The sequence below is a fragment of the Meira miltonrushii genome (genome assembly GCF_003144205.1).
Source record: "Meira miltonrushii strain MCA 3882 unplaced genomic scaffold FA14scaffold_1, whole genome shotgun sequence".
NCBI classification, from domain to species: Eukaryota; Fungi; Basidiomycota; class Exobasidiomycetes; order Exobasidiales; family Brachybasidiaceae; genus Meira; species Meira miltonrushii.
This window is the reverse complement of record NW_020289943.1, coordinates 2,186,664-2,202,697: the sequence shown is the minus strand read 5'-3', so window position 1 is coordinate 2,202,697 and position 16,034 is coordinate 2,186,664. Positions and strand designations below refer to the sequence as shown.

General features: G+C 42.8%; 11 protein-coding genes across 11 annotated transcripts; 4 read left to right on the top strand and 7 right to left on the bottom strand.

Annotated features, from left to right (window-relative positions):
* Positions 1-105: 105 nt before the first annotated feature.
* FA14DRAFT_176699 (U6 snRNA-associated Sm-like protein LSm7) lies at positions 106-645 on the top strand (the record flags this gene model as incomplete). Its single annotated transcript, XM_025500687.1, has 2 exons — positions 106-117; positions 187-645. 2 exons carry the CDS (start codon positions 106-108, stop codon positions 643-645), a joined length of 471 nt encoding a protein of 156 aa, XP_025357707.1.
* Positions 364-2,803, bottom strand: FA14DRAFT_129956 (fatty acid/sphingolipid desaturase). Its single transcript, XM_025496901.1, has one exon. It carries the CDS (start codon positions 2,499-2,501, stop codon positions 807-809), a length of 1,695 nt encoding a protein of 564 aa, XP_025357706.1. The 5' UTR covers positions 2,502-2,803; the 3' UTR covers positions 364-806.
* A 117-nt stretch (positions 2,804-2,920) lies between these two features.
* FA14DRAFT_159473 (uncharacterized protein) lies at positions 2,921-3,593 on the bottom strand (the record flags this gene model as incomplete). Its single annotated transcript, XM_025498230.1, has 1 exon — positions 2,921-3,593. The coding sequence occupies one exon, from the start codon at positions 3,591-3,593 to the stop codon at positions 2,937-2,939; it is 657 nt and encodes a 218-aa protein (XP_025357705.1). The 3' UTR covers positions 2,921-2,936.
* Positions 3,594-4,217: 624 nt separating this feature from the next.
* Positions 4,218-5,142, bottom strand: FA14DRAFT_159472 (uncharacterized protein). Its single transcript, XM_025498229.1, has one exon. It carries the CDS (start codon positions 4,827-4,829, stop codon positions 4,497-4,499), a length of 333 nt encoding a protein of 110 aa, XP_025357704.1. The 5' UTR covers positions 4,830-5,142; the 3' UTR covers positions 4,218-4,496.
* A 279-nt stretch (positions 5,143-5,421) lies between these two features.
* Positions 5,422-7,568, top strand: FA14DRAFT_170253 (uncharacterized protein). The gene has a single exon (XM_025500269.1). It carries the CDS (start codon positions 5,796-5,798, stop codon positions 7,404-7,406), a length of 1,611 nt encoding a protein of 536 aa, XP_025357703.1. The 5' UTR covers positions 5,422-5,795; the 3' UTR covers positions 7,407-7,568.
* On the bottom strand, positions 7,538-8,945 carry FA14DRAFT_159471 (uncharacterized protein). The gene has a single exon (XM_025498228.1). The coding sequence runs from the start codon at positions 8,882-8,884 to the stop codon at positions 7,634-7,636; it is 1,251 nt and encodes a 416-aa protein (XP_025357702.1). The 5' UTR covers positions 8,885-8,945; the 3' UTR covers positions 7,538-7,633.
* A 94-nt stretch (positions 8,946-9,039) lies between these two features.
* Positions 9,040-9,995, top strand: FA14DRAFT_159470 (G-protein gamma subunit). The gene is made up of 2 exons (XM_025498227.1): positions 9,040-9,514; positions 9,587-9,995. Exons 1-2 carry the CDS (start codon positions 9,390-9,392, stop codon positions 9,705-9,707), a joined length of 246 nt encoding a protein of 81 aa, XP_025357701.1. The 5' UTR covers positions 9,040-9,389; the 3' UTR covers positions 9,708-9,995.
* Positions 9,841-10,459, bottom strand: FA14DRAFT_159469 (bola-like protein). The gene is made up of 2 exons (XM_025498226.1): positions 10,328-10,459; positions 9,841-10,258 (listed from the first exon to the last, which is right to left on the bottom strand). Exons 1-2 carry the CDS (start codon positions 10,399-10,401, stop codon positions 10,009-10,011), a joined length of 324 nt encoding a protein of 107 aa, XP_025357700.1. The 5' UTR covers positions 10,402-10,459; the 3' UTR covers positions 9,841-10,008.
* Positions 10,460-10,785: 326 nt separating this feature from the next.
* On the top strand, positions 10,786-12,210 carry FA14DRAFT_117494 (nitrogen permease regulator 2; the record flags this gene model as incomplete). Its single annotated transcript, XM_025496234.1, has 4 exons — positions 10,786-11,017; positions 11,117-11,478; positions 11,599-11,609; positions 11,667-12,210. Coding segments are annotated over 4 exons (1,149 nt in total), but the record flags the coding sequence as incomplete, so codon positions are not given.
* A 1,033-nt stretch (positions 12,211-13,243) lies between these two features.
* Positions 13,244-14,430, bottom strand: FA14DRAFT_163290 (6-phosphogluconate dehydrogenase C-terminal domain-like protein; the record flags this gene model as incomplete). The annotated part of the gene is made up of 2 exons (XM_025499810.1): positions 13,244-13,683; positions 13,752-14,430. 2 exons carry the CDS (start codon positions 14,428-14,430, stop codon positions 13,244-13,246), a joined length of 1,119 nt encoding a protein of 372 aa, XP_025357698.1.
* A 347-nt stretch (positions 14,431-14,777) lies between these two features.
* Positions 14,778-15,836, bottom strand: FA14DRAFT_105955 (longevity assurance proteins LAG1/LAC1; the record flags this gene model as incomplete). Its single annotated transcript, XM_025495765.1, has 1 exon — positions 14,778-15,836. A coding segment is annotated over one exon (1,059 nt), but the record flags the coding sequence as incomplete, so codon positions are not given.
* Between the last annotated feature and the right edge of the window lie 198 nt (positions 15,837-16,034).

The following is a 16,034-nucleotide window of genomic DNA, read 5'->3' as shown; positions in this document are numbered from 1 at the left end:
GTGTAGGCAGGGGTTGCGAGAAGTTTTGCAAGACGCGCCGGCTTAAGCAAGAGAAGATTGTCAGTCAGTAACAACCATCAGCTTCAACAAGATCTATAAACAGAAATGGCAGACAGAGTAAGTAGAAAAGTAAGGGCAAAGAGCATGTCATGTGATACTGACAACATTCCCCCACACCTTTCCCAGGGAGCACCAAGAGGAGGATCAGGATTTCGTGGAGGAAGAGGTGGTCAGGGAAGAGGAGGAGGCGGTGATCGTGGCAGAGGTGGTCAACACAGAGGTGGAAATCGTGGAGGAAGAGGTGGACATGCTTCATCTTCATCTTCATCCGCTCCAGTGAACACATCAGCAGCAGAAAGACCGAAAAAAGAAGCAATTTTGGATCTTGCAAAACATGTCGATAAACGAGTTCGAGTTAAATTTACCGGAGGTCGTGAAGTGGTTGGAATTTTGAAAGGATACGATCAATTGATGAACTTGGTCATGGATGATGTCGAGGAATATATTCGTGATCCTGAATCAGGTGATCTGACCGAAAAGACTAGACCATTAGGTCTCGCAGTTCTACGTGGAACCGCTCTTACCGTTCTAAATCCCGCCGATGGATTCGGTCAAATCTCAAATCCTTTCGTACCACAGGAATAAAATCAGGATAACATCCCATCTAAATTTTTCCGCTTTGCTACATTACGAATCACCTTTTTGTATATCTCGGCTATCTGCAACAAGTGACGAAAATAAATGTGTATAATTATGCAAATTGTGTTCAGGGGAATCTATCATATTATACAAAAAATAAGAGCACCCTAACGATGAATTTCTCCTCTTGCTTGGGCACCTGCAACCATGGAAAGAATCTTGACTTGATTAGCAACATGTTCCAAAGTTTTGAGCACTTTTCCATTTCCTTGTTGGAACGTGTATTCTTCATAGGATAGATCCCACTTTTTCGCAAAAGGTCTAACGAATTCATCGCGCACCTTGCGGAGATTGTGTCTGGGTATCCGTGGGAATAAATGATGAGATACTTGCATATGCAGGCCACCGTGTAAGAAGTCAAGGTATGTCGGACAAAGAACATCCATCGTCGTTCGAATTTGTCGGGAAGCAAAACATTCCCGCAATCCAAGATCTTCGGAAGATTGAGCGAAATGCGAAAGAACAATTTGAACGTGCAACGGACTCGTGACGATATGACTGATCAAAAGAGCAGCGATTCGTGTTGACCAAGCAGGCATCGCACCGAGATAAAGGTAGGCGAACCAATACCAAAAGAATACCAAACCTGTTGTCTCTATCCAAAACCATTTGTCCCTTCTAGCTTTCAATGCCAAGAAGCCATAAGAGTTAGCATACAAATTGAATCGACCCAAAGACATCACCACATAATAGATCTTATGTTGGACAGTCAAGAAAATCCGAGAAGGTAGATCGTATGCCAACACACGACGATAATACGATGACCAAAGACCGAATTGACCTTCCTCTTTGGATCCGCTTGGTGATATTTGTACCAAGAATTTGGGACTGATTGCAAAGAATGGCATATGTTGAATGTCCGGGTCGTGTTCGGGGTGATTTGTGACAAGATGATGCACATCGTGATTGTCGCACCACCACCCAATCGATAATCCACCAATATAATCAGCAATCACACTTCCGATCAAGCGATCCCAAAAATGACTATGCGTGATACCGCTGTGACCGGCATCGTGGGCTGTGAAAGTGAGCTGATGCCAGAAAAGCCCGAGGAAGAAAGAAGATAGCAAATAGTATGATTTCGACCAGGTGAATGCGGCAAGTAAGGCTAAGGTGACGTAGCGAGAACATTCACGCATATACCCTGCCGGTCGAAGGTCATACAGCCCTGCAGCTTTGACTTGATCATGCATTTTGCGATAGTCTTCTGAGATTGCCCTTTCTCGTGCTGGATTGATACCGGGTGGATCTGCTGGTGGCTCTAACAGTTGAAGAGGCAATGGGAATCCTTGCGGTCGAGTAGAAGGTACGTTCCTGGATTCTATTCCATCTAGATTTGGTTGCATTGCTTCAGATGCTTTCCACGCCGTCCATTGTGCATCGGGATGATCCAATTTGCCTGACCTGTAACCCAATTGAACAGGCGGAACGAGCGGTTTGTATCCTTCTCCATCCTTTCCTTCCCAATCAGATTCATCAAGCATGGCTATGCAAAATCCACGCATCCTTTTTAACGTTTGATCGCAATGATATGCTTCAATTTCGTCTGTTGCATCCCTTCCTACAAAATGTAGGATTGCTAGTTCACCTCCAGGATGATTTGCAAGCCACCTGTCCAATTTATAAATCCTTCTCCTATGTAGTACCAGCGTTTCACCCTCTGCGATCCTCTCTGCTAATTCGTGCCTTGTGAGGGTTTTAAGCTTTTGCAGGCGATCATCAGCTGTGGATGTAGAAGCAGTTGCCACACTCGTTCCCTCGTTGCCATTCTCTTTAATCTTGGGTCTGGATACCAAACCCATCTTTGCCAGCAAAGTGTTTGTTTGGTGCAAGTTGTGTTTGTTCGGGAAGAGAGAATACAAACAAACGTGTTAATCTTTCCCCTAAATTTGGCCAAGTCTTCCCATGAATTTAGACAAAAGGTTAATTCGGCCAAAACGTGTACGCCAAAGGGCGCGGGCGGCACATTAGGTAGAGACACAAGATCGGTGCCGCGCCAGAGTCTTATCGGATCACCTTGCGATTAAATAAGGTTGGCCAGCATTAAAAACAATGGCTGCTGCTTGCTATTACCCGGCACCCAACGAGTCGATTACAGGGTGAATCGAAAGCGCGTGCGCGAAGCGCACAGGCTTAGCCTATTAGGGGGAACCCCTAATAGGCACCGACACATTAATGCAACATGAGACACATTAATGCAACAAAATATTTTGGTGAGTGGAAAAATCATGATTTCATTAACATTGTGTGCCAATATGACGGTGAAAAGATGGGCCTGCTGCTAACAATCTATCTCTATCTTCTAGTCTTTGTTGCATAAGTAAATTTGCCATATTCTGTGAGTCATTTAGAGCCTGAACAGCCCGAAGTGCAACCGCTCCTGACACCTTTTGATGCTCAATAAACTGATCAAATGTACCTGTGAATTTTCCGCTTTTAAGAAGCTCCTTATAGGCAGTTTGTGCTGTAGATAGCACTTTAGCTTGATAGGCCTTATTTCGCTCAGTGGAAATCATACGAAGTTGGCTTGGGTTTAAAACACCACCAAGCCTACACTGGGTTTTGCCTTCGCTTGCCTGTTCATCTTGCATTGAGCGTATTTGTGCTTGTACATCTAGGCGTTGGTGCATCAGCTCACTTGTAACACATACGGCAATTGAGCCACGCAAGTACTTGCTCAGGATTGCCTGATCAAAGGGCTGACCATTTTGTAGGCATGTGTCGATGTATACTTGGTATTTGCGTAACTTAGGAGATGTTTCTGGTGTGCCAACATGCTCAAGTAGGTGTTTGCCACGCCTTGTAGGCGTAAATAGGGTTTGTGGGTCGATTTCTACATCAGGTGTAGGTGTACTTTCACGGTTTGTTTGCTGCGGCAAAAGCTTATAAAGCATAATTTATAGGTTATAGGGCTAAATCCTAGCTTGCCGAAAGCCTGATTTCATATTTTGCGGGGTATAGGCTTGATTATGTATACCGGTAAGTATTACTAAGAAGTTTTCCTTATTTATACCTTTTATAGAAAGTAAGTTTATATGATTGATTATATTACAGTAATATATCTTGAACGGCTAAAATAAAGTAATATCTAAGAGCTAGTAAATATATATAGTATATAGTAGTATCGTAAATAGGTATATATTTACTTATTAGGCCTAAAACTAGAATAGAAATATAGTATAGCTACTATAACTATCTAAAACTAGTAAAGTAGGCTACCTAGTATATATATACTCTATATATATAATAAAGTACTTAAGCTACTCTATTATAAGGTGATTATCTATATACCTAGTAGGTATAGCCTATATTTCCTAGCCTATATCAGGCCTAGCTTATACCTATCTATTTATAATATTCGATCCTTTTCCGATGATAAATAGTAGGATAAACTCGCCGTTAGTATTAATCGTTTTAATCAGTATAATTCTATCTCGATTTATATTATTTCGGTAGTTTACCAGTATATTTTTCTAAGAAATAATAACTTTTTCCTTACGACTAAGGCCGATCATAATATTAGTTTCATCTATATTCTAAATATAAGTTAAGGTGATATCGTGCTTATATATTTACTTATTTAGGCGTTTATACTAATTAGCTAGTTTTATAACTTTTTACTATATATCGAACCGAGCTACCTTAAGTGGTTTTACGATACCTGTAAATAGGTTTTGCCTATATAAAAACCTATCTACCTATCTCAGCGAAACCATAGGTTCATCTGGCGGATTTACCCTTTTTACCCTGATTTCCATCGTAAAAGATTGTACACTGCGCTTGTTTAGGCTTATTCCCTATACTTCTGCCTCAAGTATGTACTGCTTTAAGCTATATTCTTCCTCCTTGGTTAATGCAGAATTGTTATATTTCCGAGCATCGGACCTATTTTGTTGCCCTTTTTTCAAGCGCCTATATAAGGTGGTATGGCTAATATTTAACGTTTTTGCAAGAGCCCGGTAATTGTTCTTCTTGGTATTTGGGTCAAGCTCATCAACCATAGCTTGAATTTGTGCTTCTTTGTCTGCCGCAGCAGCAGCCTGTATGATTTTCAGCTCCTTGGCAGCTGCAGCACCTGCTGCTGCGGCAGCTTTCCTTGCTTTTTGCGCTGTTTTTGTCTTTCTCGGCATGTTCAGATGGTGGTCATTTTGCACCAAAATATTTTGTTGCATTAATGTGTCTCATGTTGCATTAATGTGTCGGTGCCTATTAGGGGTTCCCCCTAATAGGCAAAGCCTGTGCGCTTCGCGCACGCGCTTTCGATTCACCCTGTAATCGACTCGTTGGGTGCCGGGTAGAGAGAAAAGGGCACCCTTATTAACTTCGCCCTTACGCGTAAAGAGCATTATGAACGCGTTCACTGTGTAAACGCCCCTTCATGCCGAAGAATGGTAGTTTGCATTTATCACTTGCGGCTGACCGATTGTGCTGAGATGCATCGTGTTTAGCGTGCGCGCGCGCTCTCGTTTTCTTGTGCCCGAAACAATAAATAGCCCCTTGTACGGCTTCTTTTTTTCCTCCTCTCTATATTTGGATACAAGCAATTTTATCCAGAAGTCACGCTAATTTTGCTTAAATGGCATTAAATCAGTCTGCATCTACATTTTGTGTGATACGTAGGAAAAGAGTGCGGTTATGCGCGGCATAGAGATGTGTGTGTGTGTGCATTCGTTGAAACTTTTTTTCTCTTTGTGCAATGCAAAAGATATGCACTGTGTTTGCCTTTGGAACGTAAAATATCTGACTGTTGAATAGCTGTCAAGAGGTAGGCATTGGATCACTACTGATCTTACTCGCTCACCCACTACACTTGACTCTTCTTTGGTCATTCATGCCGCCGACATTTCAACCTTGTCAGCCGCTCTTTGCTATTTCTAAACCCAATCGCGGCTGCGCGACTATTTACACATCCGCTCTTTTTTTCCATTGCTACTCTGATATACCTTTTTTTTATTTATTTGATTACGCCAGCCAGACAGGTTCGATTGATGGCCAACAAACAACAACATCTCCACCGTCACCTTTGAATCAAAATTCATCATCTTCCACATCTCTCTCTCTCTCTCTTTCGCGACCAAATCTGATACTTTGAAAGTATGGCGAAAGAAGGTTTGGTCAAAATTGTTGCTCGTAATGCTGGTTCGTTAGGTGCAAAGGCTGTCGATCAACCTCAATTAGCACAAAGGGCAACACAAATCATTTCAACCGCAACACAATCTTTCGAAAAAAGAGCAGCATCAGTTGTAGCTACTACCCAAGCTGTTGAAGATACGTCAAAAAATTATTCTGGTTTATCGCCAGTAGAAGTGGTTTTGATTTTGGCTGTTGTTTTGGGATTATTCGTTGTTTTGCTCATCATTGGTGAACTTTGCAAAGTTTTCAACAAACCTAGAAAAGAGGCAGCTCCGTATACACAACAAAAGTTGTTCCAACCGAGCGCAGCAGGATATGGTACCAGAGCAGCAACCAATAATCTAAAAGTTCCAAACGGGGGAGGGAAAGGTATGGGATCACGATTGAGTCTTTTACAGTTTGCCAGTCCCATGGGAACAGGTGGTAGAGTGGGCGATGATACGATTGATACATCTGTTTCTTCGCATAATAGTGGACAGGGGGATTATTTTGGCAGAAAGAGCAACGGTCATACACGTGGTCAATCGTCTGGCGTTCAATTACCCGGTGCTGCCACAATGGCATCTTCACGTAAAGGTCCAGGTGCACATCCAATGTTGAACGGAAACAGTACATTCGCACCTGATGGCAGCGGATTCACGCCAGGACAACCAGTCAACTTTGCCGGCTATGCTGGACCGAATTCACCATCCAGCCCAGAACGAACAACACCCATGGTGCCCGGACAGGGAAACGTTCCCTCTCACGCACGAGTAGGAATGGGAAGACCGCCAGCAGCAGACGCCAAAAGGAAATCTAGATATTCTCGTGCGATGAGCAAAAGGATTGACAGTATGGGACCTGGTCAATTACGTAAATCGCTATATGCAGGAGCAGATGATGATCCGATGAATCATGATTTGTATGGAGCGGTAGGAAATCGAAAATCAAAGATGATCAGAAAACCTTCAACAGAAGATCGTTCGCCCGAAGAAATTCAAGCAAGCGGTGGTGCAGGATTACGAAGGATTGATAGTATGGGAAAAGGAGATGCAAGGAGGAGGAGTCAAATTCAGAGCGTCTATCGTTCTAGTAGGGCGATAAGTGTTTACAACTCAAAGAATAACGATAAGGCAATCTTTTTATCTGCTCAAGCGGATAACTTTGGCGCAGGACGCATTGATCCGTTAGGAGCTCGAAGTGCAAATGGGCCTACATCACCTGGTGTGAATGGAAATTTGATGCTGCCTAATCAACAAGGCAGATTACGATCAGGTTCAGGATCAAGCAGTGCAGGTCAAAGTTACGGTCAAAGAACGCCAGGATCATCTTCAGAGCCACTTGTGCAACAATCACCAAACAATACCCAATATTCATATTCATCACAGCAACAGCAATCATACGATAATGGTTATCCTATGGCAGGGAATCAATCGGTTGGAGGAGGTTTTAAGCCAGGTTCAATCATGCCTTCCGGTGGCAATGCACCAATTGGTTATTCTCAACCGATGATGCAACAACAATCCCAGCAATCCATGGCAGCATATCCTGGAGGAGGAGCGCCTCGTGTACGACCGAGACAGATGGCGATGTAAGGCAATTCCTTGCAAAACTTTCATTTTCATTGAACATTATTCATTCATTTTTCTCTCTCTCTCTCCCTCACCTCTGTATACTCTCTCGTGCCCGAGATCTACTTTCATTGCTTGTTTTTATAGACATATGTTACCGCATGAAATTATATTGTCATCAGTATGATCTGATAGTGATTGCATTGCGATTATATATAGTACAAAGTGAAGGTTTCCATGCGACGAAAAAACTAAAGTTTGAATCCTAACAAGAAATTATCAATCAATCTGGTCACCCTTCCGTTGCGACCTTCTTTGATCAAAGCAGCTCCCGATAAGATTGCGCCCCTCTGGCTGATTGTTTGAGGGTCAATGATTGATTTACCCCTTCTATTCTCTAAATTGTCCAAATCTACCGGATCGTTCAAATCAATGTACAAGATATCCAAATCGATTCCATCTTTATCCGCTTCTTCTGCAATCTGTTTGGCTTTTTGTCGTGCGGCTTGAAGGGTTGCTTGAATATCACCTGGATTTTCATCCCACGCCTTCTGTCCGGCACACAAGGCTCTATATAGAATATTAGCATGTGGTCTTGCTCTTTGTGTAAGGTAGGCATTCCTGCTACTCAATGCTAATCCATCAATCGGATCTCTAGTCGTTGGCATGATCCGCAATGCTTCAGGTGAAGGAGGATGAGCGAACAAAAGGTCAGAAACGAGTCTTCGTAGTAATATTGCTTGTTGAATATCTTTTTGACCAAAATACGCTTGATCAGGTTGAACGATGTGAAACAATTTCGTTACAACTGTTGCTACACCACGAAAGAACGTTGGTCGGGAAGAACCTTCCATTTTGTGCTGTAATCCCGCTACTTCAACAAATGCTCCAATTTGATCAGATACAACTTGCGTAAACGGTTTACCATCTGGACTTGGATACATTTCCGGTACGGTAGGCGCAAAGATTGCCGAAATTTGTTTATGATTTGACATTGTAGAAGCCAATCTATTCAAAGCAGCGATATCACTTTCCATCGTACGTGGATAACTTGAAAGATCTTCCGTTGGAGCAAATTGTGCTGGGTTAACAAAGATTGAAACCACAGTTTCATCATTTTCTCTTAATGATTCTTTTACCAAGGCTAAATGTCCTTCGTGTAATGCTCCCATCGTTGGTACGAATCCGACGCTTTTGTCTTGTTTCATTTGTTCTTTCCGCCATTTTCTGAAATCGGCAACGGTTGTGAAGATTGGGAAAGGTGCTTGTGGGAGTGTTGCAGGTGTGGGTTTGTAAGATGATGAGGTTGATGGTATAGCTTGCCCATTGACAGATGGCATGGAAGGTGTGTTGGATGTGACAGTGTGCTGAGTTGTAGTAAGGGAACGAGATGTATTGAGCAATGGCCTAGATGCAATTCGTATTTGACGAGATGCGATTCTGCTTGAGAGGCCATTTCTGGTTATCGATCCAATACATCCACAGCATTGTTTAGTTGCCATGACTGGTGTGTGTGTGTCGGGAAGATGATCGTTTGTGTAACATTCATTAACTCCGAGTCATTTGCCCCAATTATAAAAAAATAAAATCTTCCATCCCCGCTTTCCGCGATTTAAACACGGCCGGATTTTGATTCAAACGGGCCTCCGCCTTTAACACACGGACTAAAATGAGAGACAACACAATGGGCGTAATCAACATGCAGTAGCAGTAGCAGCAATAGCACCAGTCAGGGCGGCACTGCGTGAGGGGGGGTTCAGCGCGTAATAAAGGTTGACAGTTGTATAAAGAAGAGGAGGATCGTCACTATAAACGGCGGTCCGAACGCAGACACAAAAGGAAAAGAGCCAAATTGATAGAAGTCTATTTTGACCAAATATACACAATCGTACCTTTCTCACTCCTTCATCTCCTGAGAAAACCGCAAAAAAGACACACAAGGGCACTTTCCTATAAATACCGATCAGATCCCCCTCAAGACATCTTTGGTTTCGCTTTCTTTTCATCATGAACTCAAGACCACCAAAACAATCCATGTCAGAGCTTAAACTTCGTCGATTGACAGAACATAATCAAAGGTTACGTGAAGATCTCGAACGTCCACGAGTTCGTGTATCTGAAGCAAGTATAGGGTGGGTTCTGCTAAAAAAGTATCGCTTTAGAGACCATCACTGACAGCCATCCACTCCCTTCCTCACTTTCAGACTAATCCGGTATTGCAAGAGCACTCGCGATTATCTCGTTCCATCCGTTTGGGGACCTGTTGATAAAAAGGAAGATCCATATGCTCCTCAGAGCACAGGATGCAATTGTGCGGTCATGTAAGACAATACCCTTGATGGTGTTCTAGTCCGGATCCGCTTTCCCAGCCTGGCGCTTTTGAGAGAGGGATCTGCCGCAAGACAAAACACACAACCACGATGCACATACGCATACACACACACACAATCACACGATACCACAAGTCGCTTCTTCTCTACCCTTTATGTCTTTAGGGTCTAAAGACGAGATCAGTATTCATTCGTTTGATTTCCATTGATCTCGAACCAATGAGCGCATCATACATGTACAGTGTTTCAGCTAATATCATACATTTTTCTCCTCCTCTCTTGTTGTGCATTTGCTTTTATCCGCTCTTGTTGATCGCTTTAAGCATTTCTTGATCTCTTTCATATTCTGCTGGAGTTTTAGCACGCAAACTCAACGCATGAAGACCTTGATCGAATTCATCCTTCATTAACGCATTTATTGCACGATGACGAGCGATTTGTGTTTTTCCTTCAAATGCTTTTGCGACAATTTCTACGAAAAAGTGTGTTTCTCCACTACCGCCACCCTGAGCTACCATTGCAGCATGATGAGCATGTTTGGCAGAGCTAAAGGAAGAGGGTATATCAATTAGCATATACGCTTAATTCGACAATCAAGGCGTGATTGTTACTCACTCATTCCGTATGTTTAAGGTATCCGGTTGAAACTCTTTGGTAATCTTTTCTCGCATTGAAGATTCGATTGGCATGATTGCTCGAGCTGATGATTGATTTGCAGCTGCACTTGCAAACGTTCTCGAATATGCTTTAATGAGATGTGGAGATCGGATTGCGGTAGTAATCTTTGTACGAATGCTGGGTAAAGCCATCAGAGGCAGAGATGGTTGTGAGGGTAGGTTGTAGGACAAGTTGTCGATCTGCTTGAGTGATACTATGAGTCAACTCGTGATCGTCTAGAGGCAAGCGAGAGGAAGTGATGTTGTCCAAAATTTCTTCCTACAAAACTCCACCGCGCTACAAGCGTATGATTAGAAATGCGCGATTGACATTTTAGCTTTCATGCACGGACAGTCAAAGGGTAAGGATTAGGAAGATCCTTTACTGATAACGATGATCATGAACACTGTTCCAAAATGAGCGATACGTATGAAGGGGAGGGTGAATCAGAGTACTCATACACGAGTTCGTCTGAATTTGGATTATCATCAGAAGACGAAAGGCAAGCAAATATACAACCGGAAGAAGATTACTTTCCTCCGATCGTAGCCATCTTTTATTCAATCTTTCATCCGACAAAAGGACCAACGGTAATCTTTCAAGTTCCAGAAGGAAGCATTTATTCATCTTCTTCAAAAGAACAATCAAGTCCTGACCTGGAATCTGGCTCACAATCAGATACAAACGCACAAGATGCTTCTGATGCAGAAGAAGATCTTCCGAGGAAACGAGGTCAACCACCACAAGCACATGCTCCTCTTTTCGACTTTAGAGATCTGTCAGAGTACATCGTACCGCGAGCACCTCTATGTGGTAGATTGATCACATACTCCACAACATCACAAGAAGGACAAAGCTATAAAGTACTCTCTCATCCGGTCTTGCTAATCGACCAACAGAAATATCCGAGAAATAGTTTCATATTCAATTTGGCATTCGTCTTTGATGGGAGGGCTGACGTAAGGGCATACGAGCCGATCGTACGTAAATGTGCTCGTGAATTAAAGGATCTGGAACAGAACTCATCCTTCCTGTCAAGGTCACAGTTTAGGATGTACGAATTGATCGAACAACTATTTGAAGATTTGAATTCGTACTATGAATCATTCGTTGCTTTACCAGAAGCACCACACTCAAAATACGTCACAGAAGCAGCCAAAGCTGCTGAGCTCTTACGTGATAAACGAATCTTCGTTCCAAGAGCTTGGAACGAACAGGCAACCCAAAAGGATCCTGCTACGTTGGCAACGACTGCTTTTGCGCCAGGTAAACGTGAACCACCACATGGACTAGGAAGGACGGTACGTGATGCGATCAATGTCAAATTGTTCCCGACATACACAAACCCAAAAGAAGTGAACGATTGGGATGTTCCCGTGACACTATTGGATCTAAGTAGAAGGATCAGTGATAATTGGGATTTAACCATGCGAAAAGTGTTACCGTTTGTGGACGGGATCAATCACGTCAAAAGAATATCACAATTGGCAGATGCGGATATCGAGCTTACACGACAATGCATTGAACATTTGTTGTATTACAGATGCATCATACTTATCGACACATTTCAATTCACAAACATGTACACCGTTCGACCAACGATTGCCATTCTAGCAGAAGATGAGATCATCATGAACGAATGTGCTGCTTATGTGACAAGACGAGGTTATGCTTTACCTACTTGGCCCAAATTACTGTCCTTGTATTCCAGCTTACGGCCAAGTGTCACGCTCAACGAATGGATCGAAGAGAATGATATTGATTCTGTTGGAATAGATGTGAGGAGGTTTGTCACTTTTGGAGTAATCAAGGGTTTCTTGCGAAGGGTTCATCGATATCCTGTTTTACTACTGGGAGAAGCTGCTTCACAAATGGATAGGCTTACCGGCACAATCACAAATGCTCATCAACAAAGAAAGACCAGAGCAACAGTGATCGATGTAGCGAATGTAGCATTCGATACAGCGGCAAAAGAGAGGCAAGAAAGGCAAGAGCGCTCAACAACTTCAACAACACCTCAAAGTACCATCAAACGCATACCTTTGCGTAGAGGTGCGTCTTCATCAACCATTCGGGCGTCATCTTCTTCAATTCGAAAGAGCACGAACGATGAAGAATATCGTAAAGGAGGATTAGGCGGATCGAACGGTCAAAATGAAGCGACTCCAAAGATTCCACAAGGTATGATGGAAATGCTAGATGGAAACTTTCCCGATGATGCATTGTGTGTTACGTTTAATCGAAGTTGGAACGACATTTTGCATTTGTTAATCTTGATTGGATTTCATACTGGATACGAACAACAAGCAGTCACGCCTGGTGATCTAACACCACAAGGTACATTACCACGCAGAGGTAGACAATCAAGCCATCAAGGATCAACAGTTGGAGGGAATGAAGGGGAACAAGCGCAAACCTCAACTGGAGGCGCAGCACCGGATGAAAGTGGATTCGGACAAATGTCTGGCTTTTGGGGTTTAGGTCCAAGTACGACTGCAGGTCAATCAAACAAAAGGGCAGGTACTTTGAACGCTTTAGGACCTGCTTCAACTGTAACTGCTTTTCCATCTTTACCGCGTTATCGAAATGGTTCACAAGGTGGACAATCAGGTTTCAGTCGTGTTACTGCCGGTACGGGTGGCGATAGCAGTATAGGAGGTTGGAACAGTAGCGGTAAAGGAGGCAATAGCAGTATCAATCTTGCCTCTTTTGGCGGAGCGCCAATTGATGAGTTAGGTTACGAAGAACGAAAGCGGATCTTAAAAGGGGATTTGGGTCGTGTACAGATTATCGTCAAATAAGACGATTGTATTAAGAAATGCTATGTACTTTTACATGATTGCGTTTTTGCGTTTGCTTTTTAGATATAGAACTCTAGGCCCTTGCTGCTGCTTGATGTACGAATTGCATCTGCGATGGACGTAAAGCGGCATAGATGACTTCCAATCGTGGAACGTTGACGTTGTGTTGTCTTGCTTTAAGGATGACATTTCCGATGATTGGAGACAATTCCATCGGTCTTTGTGCCTCCAAATCGACCAAAAGAGAAGGTTTGAAATCTTCTTTGAGGTTTGGTTTTTTGCCATCTTTCAAGAATCGCGGTGCTTGCGAATAAGTCAAGTCAAACACTTCATCAACGCTGCTAGACGGTAATTGATCTTCTCCATATCCACATGCACGGGCAACTGATACGACTTCCATCATGATCTTTCGGACCAGATCTGCAGAAATATCGAGATTATCCTCTTGTAACATCTCAGATACCGTTTGGCGTGCCAGTGTGGTAAGACCACCCCAAGCTGCGTTCCACAATACTGATTTTGATAAGGAGGAAAGTGGTCAGCACATTTTCTCCCTCCGTAAACTCCTGCCAAATACTCACATTTTACCCATCTCTTCACTTGAACATCGCCCACAATGACCACCGAGCCACCACCGCCGGCTTTGAATGTTTCTGCAAATGCGTGCAATTTCGTCACACGCCATGATTGTGGAGATTCTTCATCCTCTCCTGCTTCTCTGTATGGGTAAAGGCCCATCTCCAAACGCTCTAATGCTCCATGATCGACCGTTTTTCCTTTATCGACCAAAGTAGCACCTAACCATGCACAACAGCTAATAATGGTAGAAGCAACCGGTTCATCACCTTGACATAAAGTTTGATAAGGTTCTTCTTCGATTCCGATTCCATTTTCCACAAAAACAACAGTAGGTAATTCCGGTCGTAATTTACCTTTTCCACTTGGTAAGAATTCTTTAATCCATTTCCCCGTCGCACGTTGTTCAGGACAAATTTTAACCGTACACAAAACATAATCATAATTTTCCACTTTTGTTCTTGCTTCTTCTGCAGATGCAAACACATCCAAAGGTCTATAAGAAGAATGTTTACCAAGCTTTTGTGAATGAATATTTATTCCTTCGTTCTTCACCGTTTCGGCATTACTACGTGCAACCGCATACACTCGCGCACCACCTCTTGATAATAAGAAACTGTAAAGAGCACCCAAGGCACCGAAACCTAATACCAATACCCTTGGACTGCCTGAAGGACTGAGCATCAAGCTTGGATCGGGCGATTTAGCCGGTGCGAGTGACTCAAGTTGATCCGGCATTTTTAAGTTGGAGAAGGTTGTGATGATGGTGGGGTAAAGAAGAAGATGTACATTTGAGTGTCAATGTGCCGTGCCAAGAGATGCCGGATAGCGTGGGCGCGTTTCCGAAGGAGTAAGGAATTCGGGAGGTTCAAAGCAGACACAAACGCATAAGAATGTTGCAGGAGATAAGATTAGGTTTACAGGTGATAAAAGACAATGGATCAAGTCCAGAAGTAGCATTGTTAATTGTGAAGATGAAGAAAAGGGTATATCGTTTTATCGTGTTCGTTTGTTTCTCATTTCTCTTTCCCCTCTTCGTCGTATTCTCCATCTTCTCGTACATCGCCTACACTGCCTTGAACTGCTCTGTACATCACACGCCACATGAGAACGTACCAGAACAAGTTGAGGAGCAACAGCAGGAAAAGAGGTGCAAACGTTTGATATTTCATCCACCAAATCATCCACCATCCTTTTCTTGGGTTCCATTCTCGTGCAAAATGAGGGATCAAGTCAAATTGATACCAAACCGAATAAAGCGTCACTGCTGAAAGGTAAATACGGAAATACGTCCAAATGAACATCAAGACGATAAAGGTTGCCGTTGCAATGTTGTTTAAATCCAAATAATTTAGACCTTTTGCCGCTGCTAAGAAAGTATCAGGAACGTCCATGCAAACGAAAACGGTCGTTCCAATCATTGTCAAATTGACCAAATACGACCAACCGACGAGCCAAAGGGTGACAAGATGATGAGCGATCAATTCATAATAATCCTTCCTCGGTGCTTCTAAACGCAAAAGCATGACCAAAGCTTGTTGCATCCAATAACTGAATTGAAGTAGGTAATACACCTTCAATTCTGATCTCATCATCCAATGAGGATACTTGACCCAAAGATGTTCCATTTGATACCACCAACTGTCTTGGAAGGACATCACATATATACCAAACAATCCTGCCGATCCCCAATAAAGGAATGAGTAACCCTGTTCCATAAATCGTTCACGTTTACGATCGTTCTTTATTCCCCACCAAGCAGCAAAAGGTTTGAAGATGTAGATTGTGGTAGATTGACGTAAGAAGCTAAAGACGATGATGTAAAACAAAAGGAAGAGAATATCTCCATATCCCTTTTGATAACGAATCACGTCATTGTTAGCAGCCAAAGATGGATTGGATTTGATCACTTCAGAGATGGGAATCTGATGTGTGATAAAGAGAAGAGGTGTGAACGGATTTGGTACGTTTGGCGTGAATACCTGCCAATTTGCCCATAAGAGAATGACAATACCTGCCAATTTAGCCGAAGATGCTGGAACTGTCATCCATCTGAAAGTACGTAAATCATCGAGTAATCCCTTGGATTTTTGTTCATGAAATGGGATAGGTTTAATCTTTTTCTTTGGTGATTGTTTCTCTTCTTTTGAATTTACTGCATTTCTGATATTCTCAGCAATTTGACCTGCTGGATTTTCTGAATTTGTTCCATCGATTGATTTTGGCGGTCCATTTCCATCAACGTAGGTATTGAAATCATCGATATGTTGACTTACTGAAGATGCACG

Bases quoted from the DNA above. Each gene is read 5' to 3' on its own strand.
- FA14DRAFT_129956 (XM_025496901.1), bottom strand. From the start codon at position 2,501: ATGGGTTTGGTATCCAGACCCAAGATTAAAGAGAATGGCAACGAGGGA.
- FA14DRAFT_159472 (XM_025498229.1), bottom strand. From the start codon at position 4,829: ATGCCGAGAAAGACAAAAACAGCGCAAAAAGCAAGGAAAGCTGCCGCA.
- FA14DRAFT_170253 (XM_025500269.1), top strand. From the start codon at position 5,796: ATGGCGAAAGAAGGTTTGGTCAAAATTGTTGCTCGTAATGCTGGTTCG.
- FA14DRAFT_159471 (XM_025498228.1), bottom strand. From the start codon at position 8,884: ATGGCAACTAAACAATGCTGTGGATGTATTGGATCGATAACCAGAAAT.
- FA14DRAFT_159470 (XM_025498227.1), top strand. From the start codon at position 9,390: ATGAACTCAAGACCACCAAAACAATCCATGTCAGAGCTTAAACTTCGT. The intron at 9,515-9,586 runs GTGGGTTCTGCT...CCTCACTTTCAG, and splicing joins GTATCTGAAGCAAGTATAGG to ACTAATCCGGTATTGCAAGA.
- FA14DRAFT_159469 (XM_025498226.1), bottom strand. From the start codon at position 10,401: ATGCCAATCGAATCTTCAATGCGAGAAAAGATTACCAAAGAGTTTCAA. The intron at 10,259-10,327 runs GTGAGTAACAAT...CTCTTCCTTTAG, and splicing joins ACCTTAAACATACGGAATGA to CTCTGCCAAACATGCTCATC.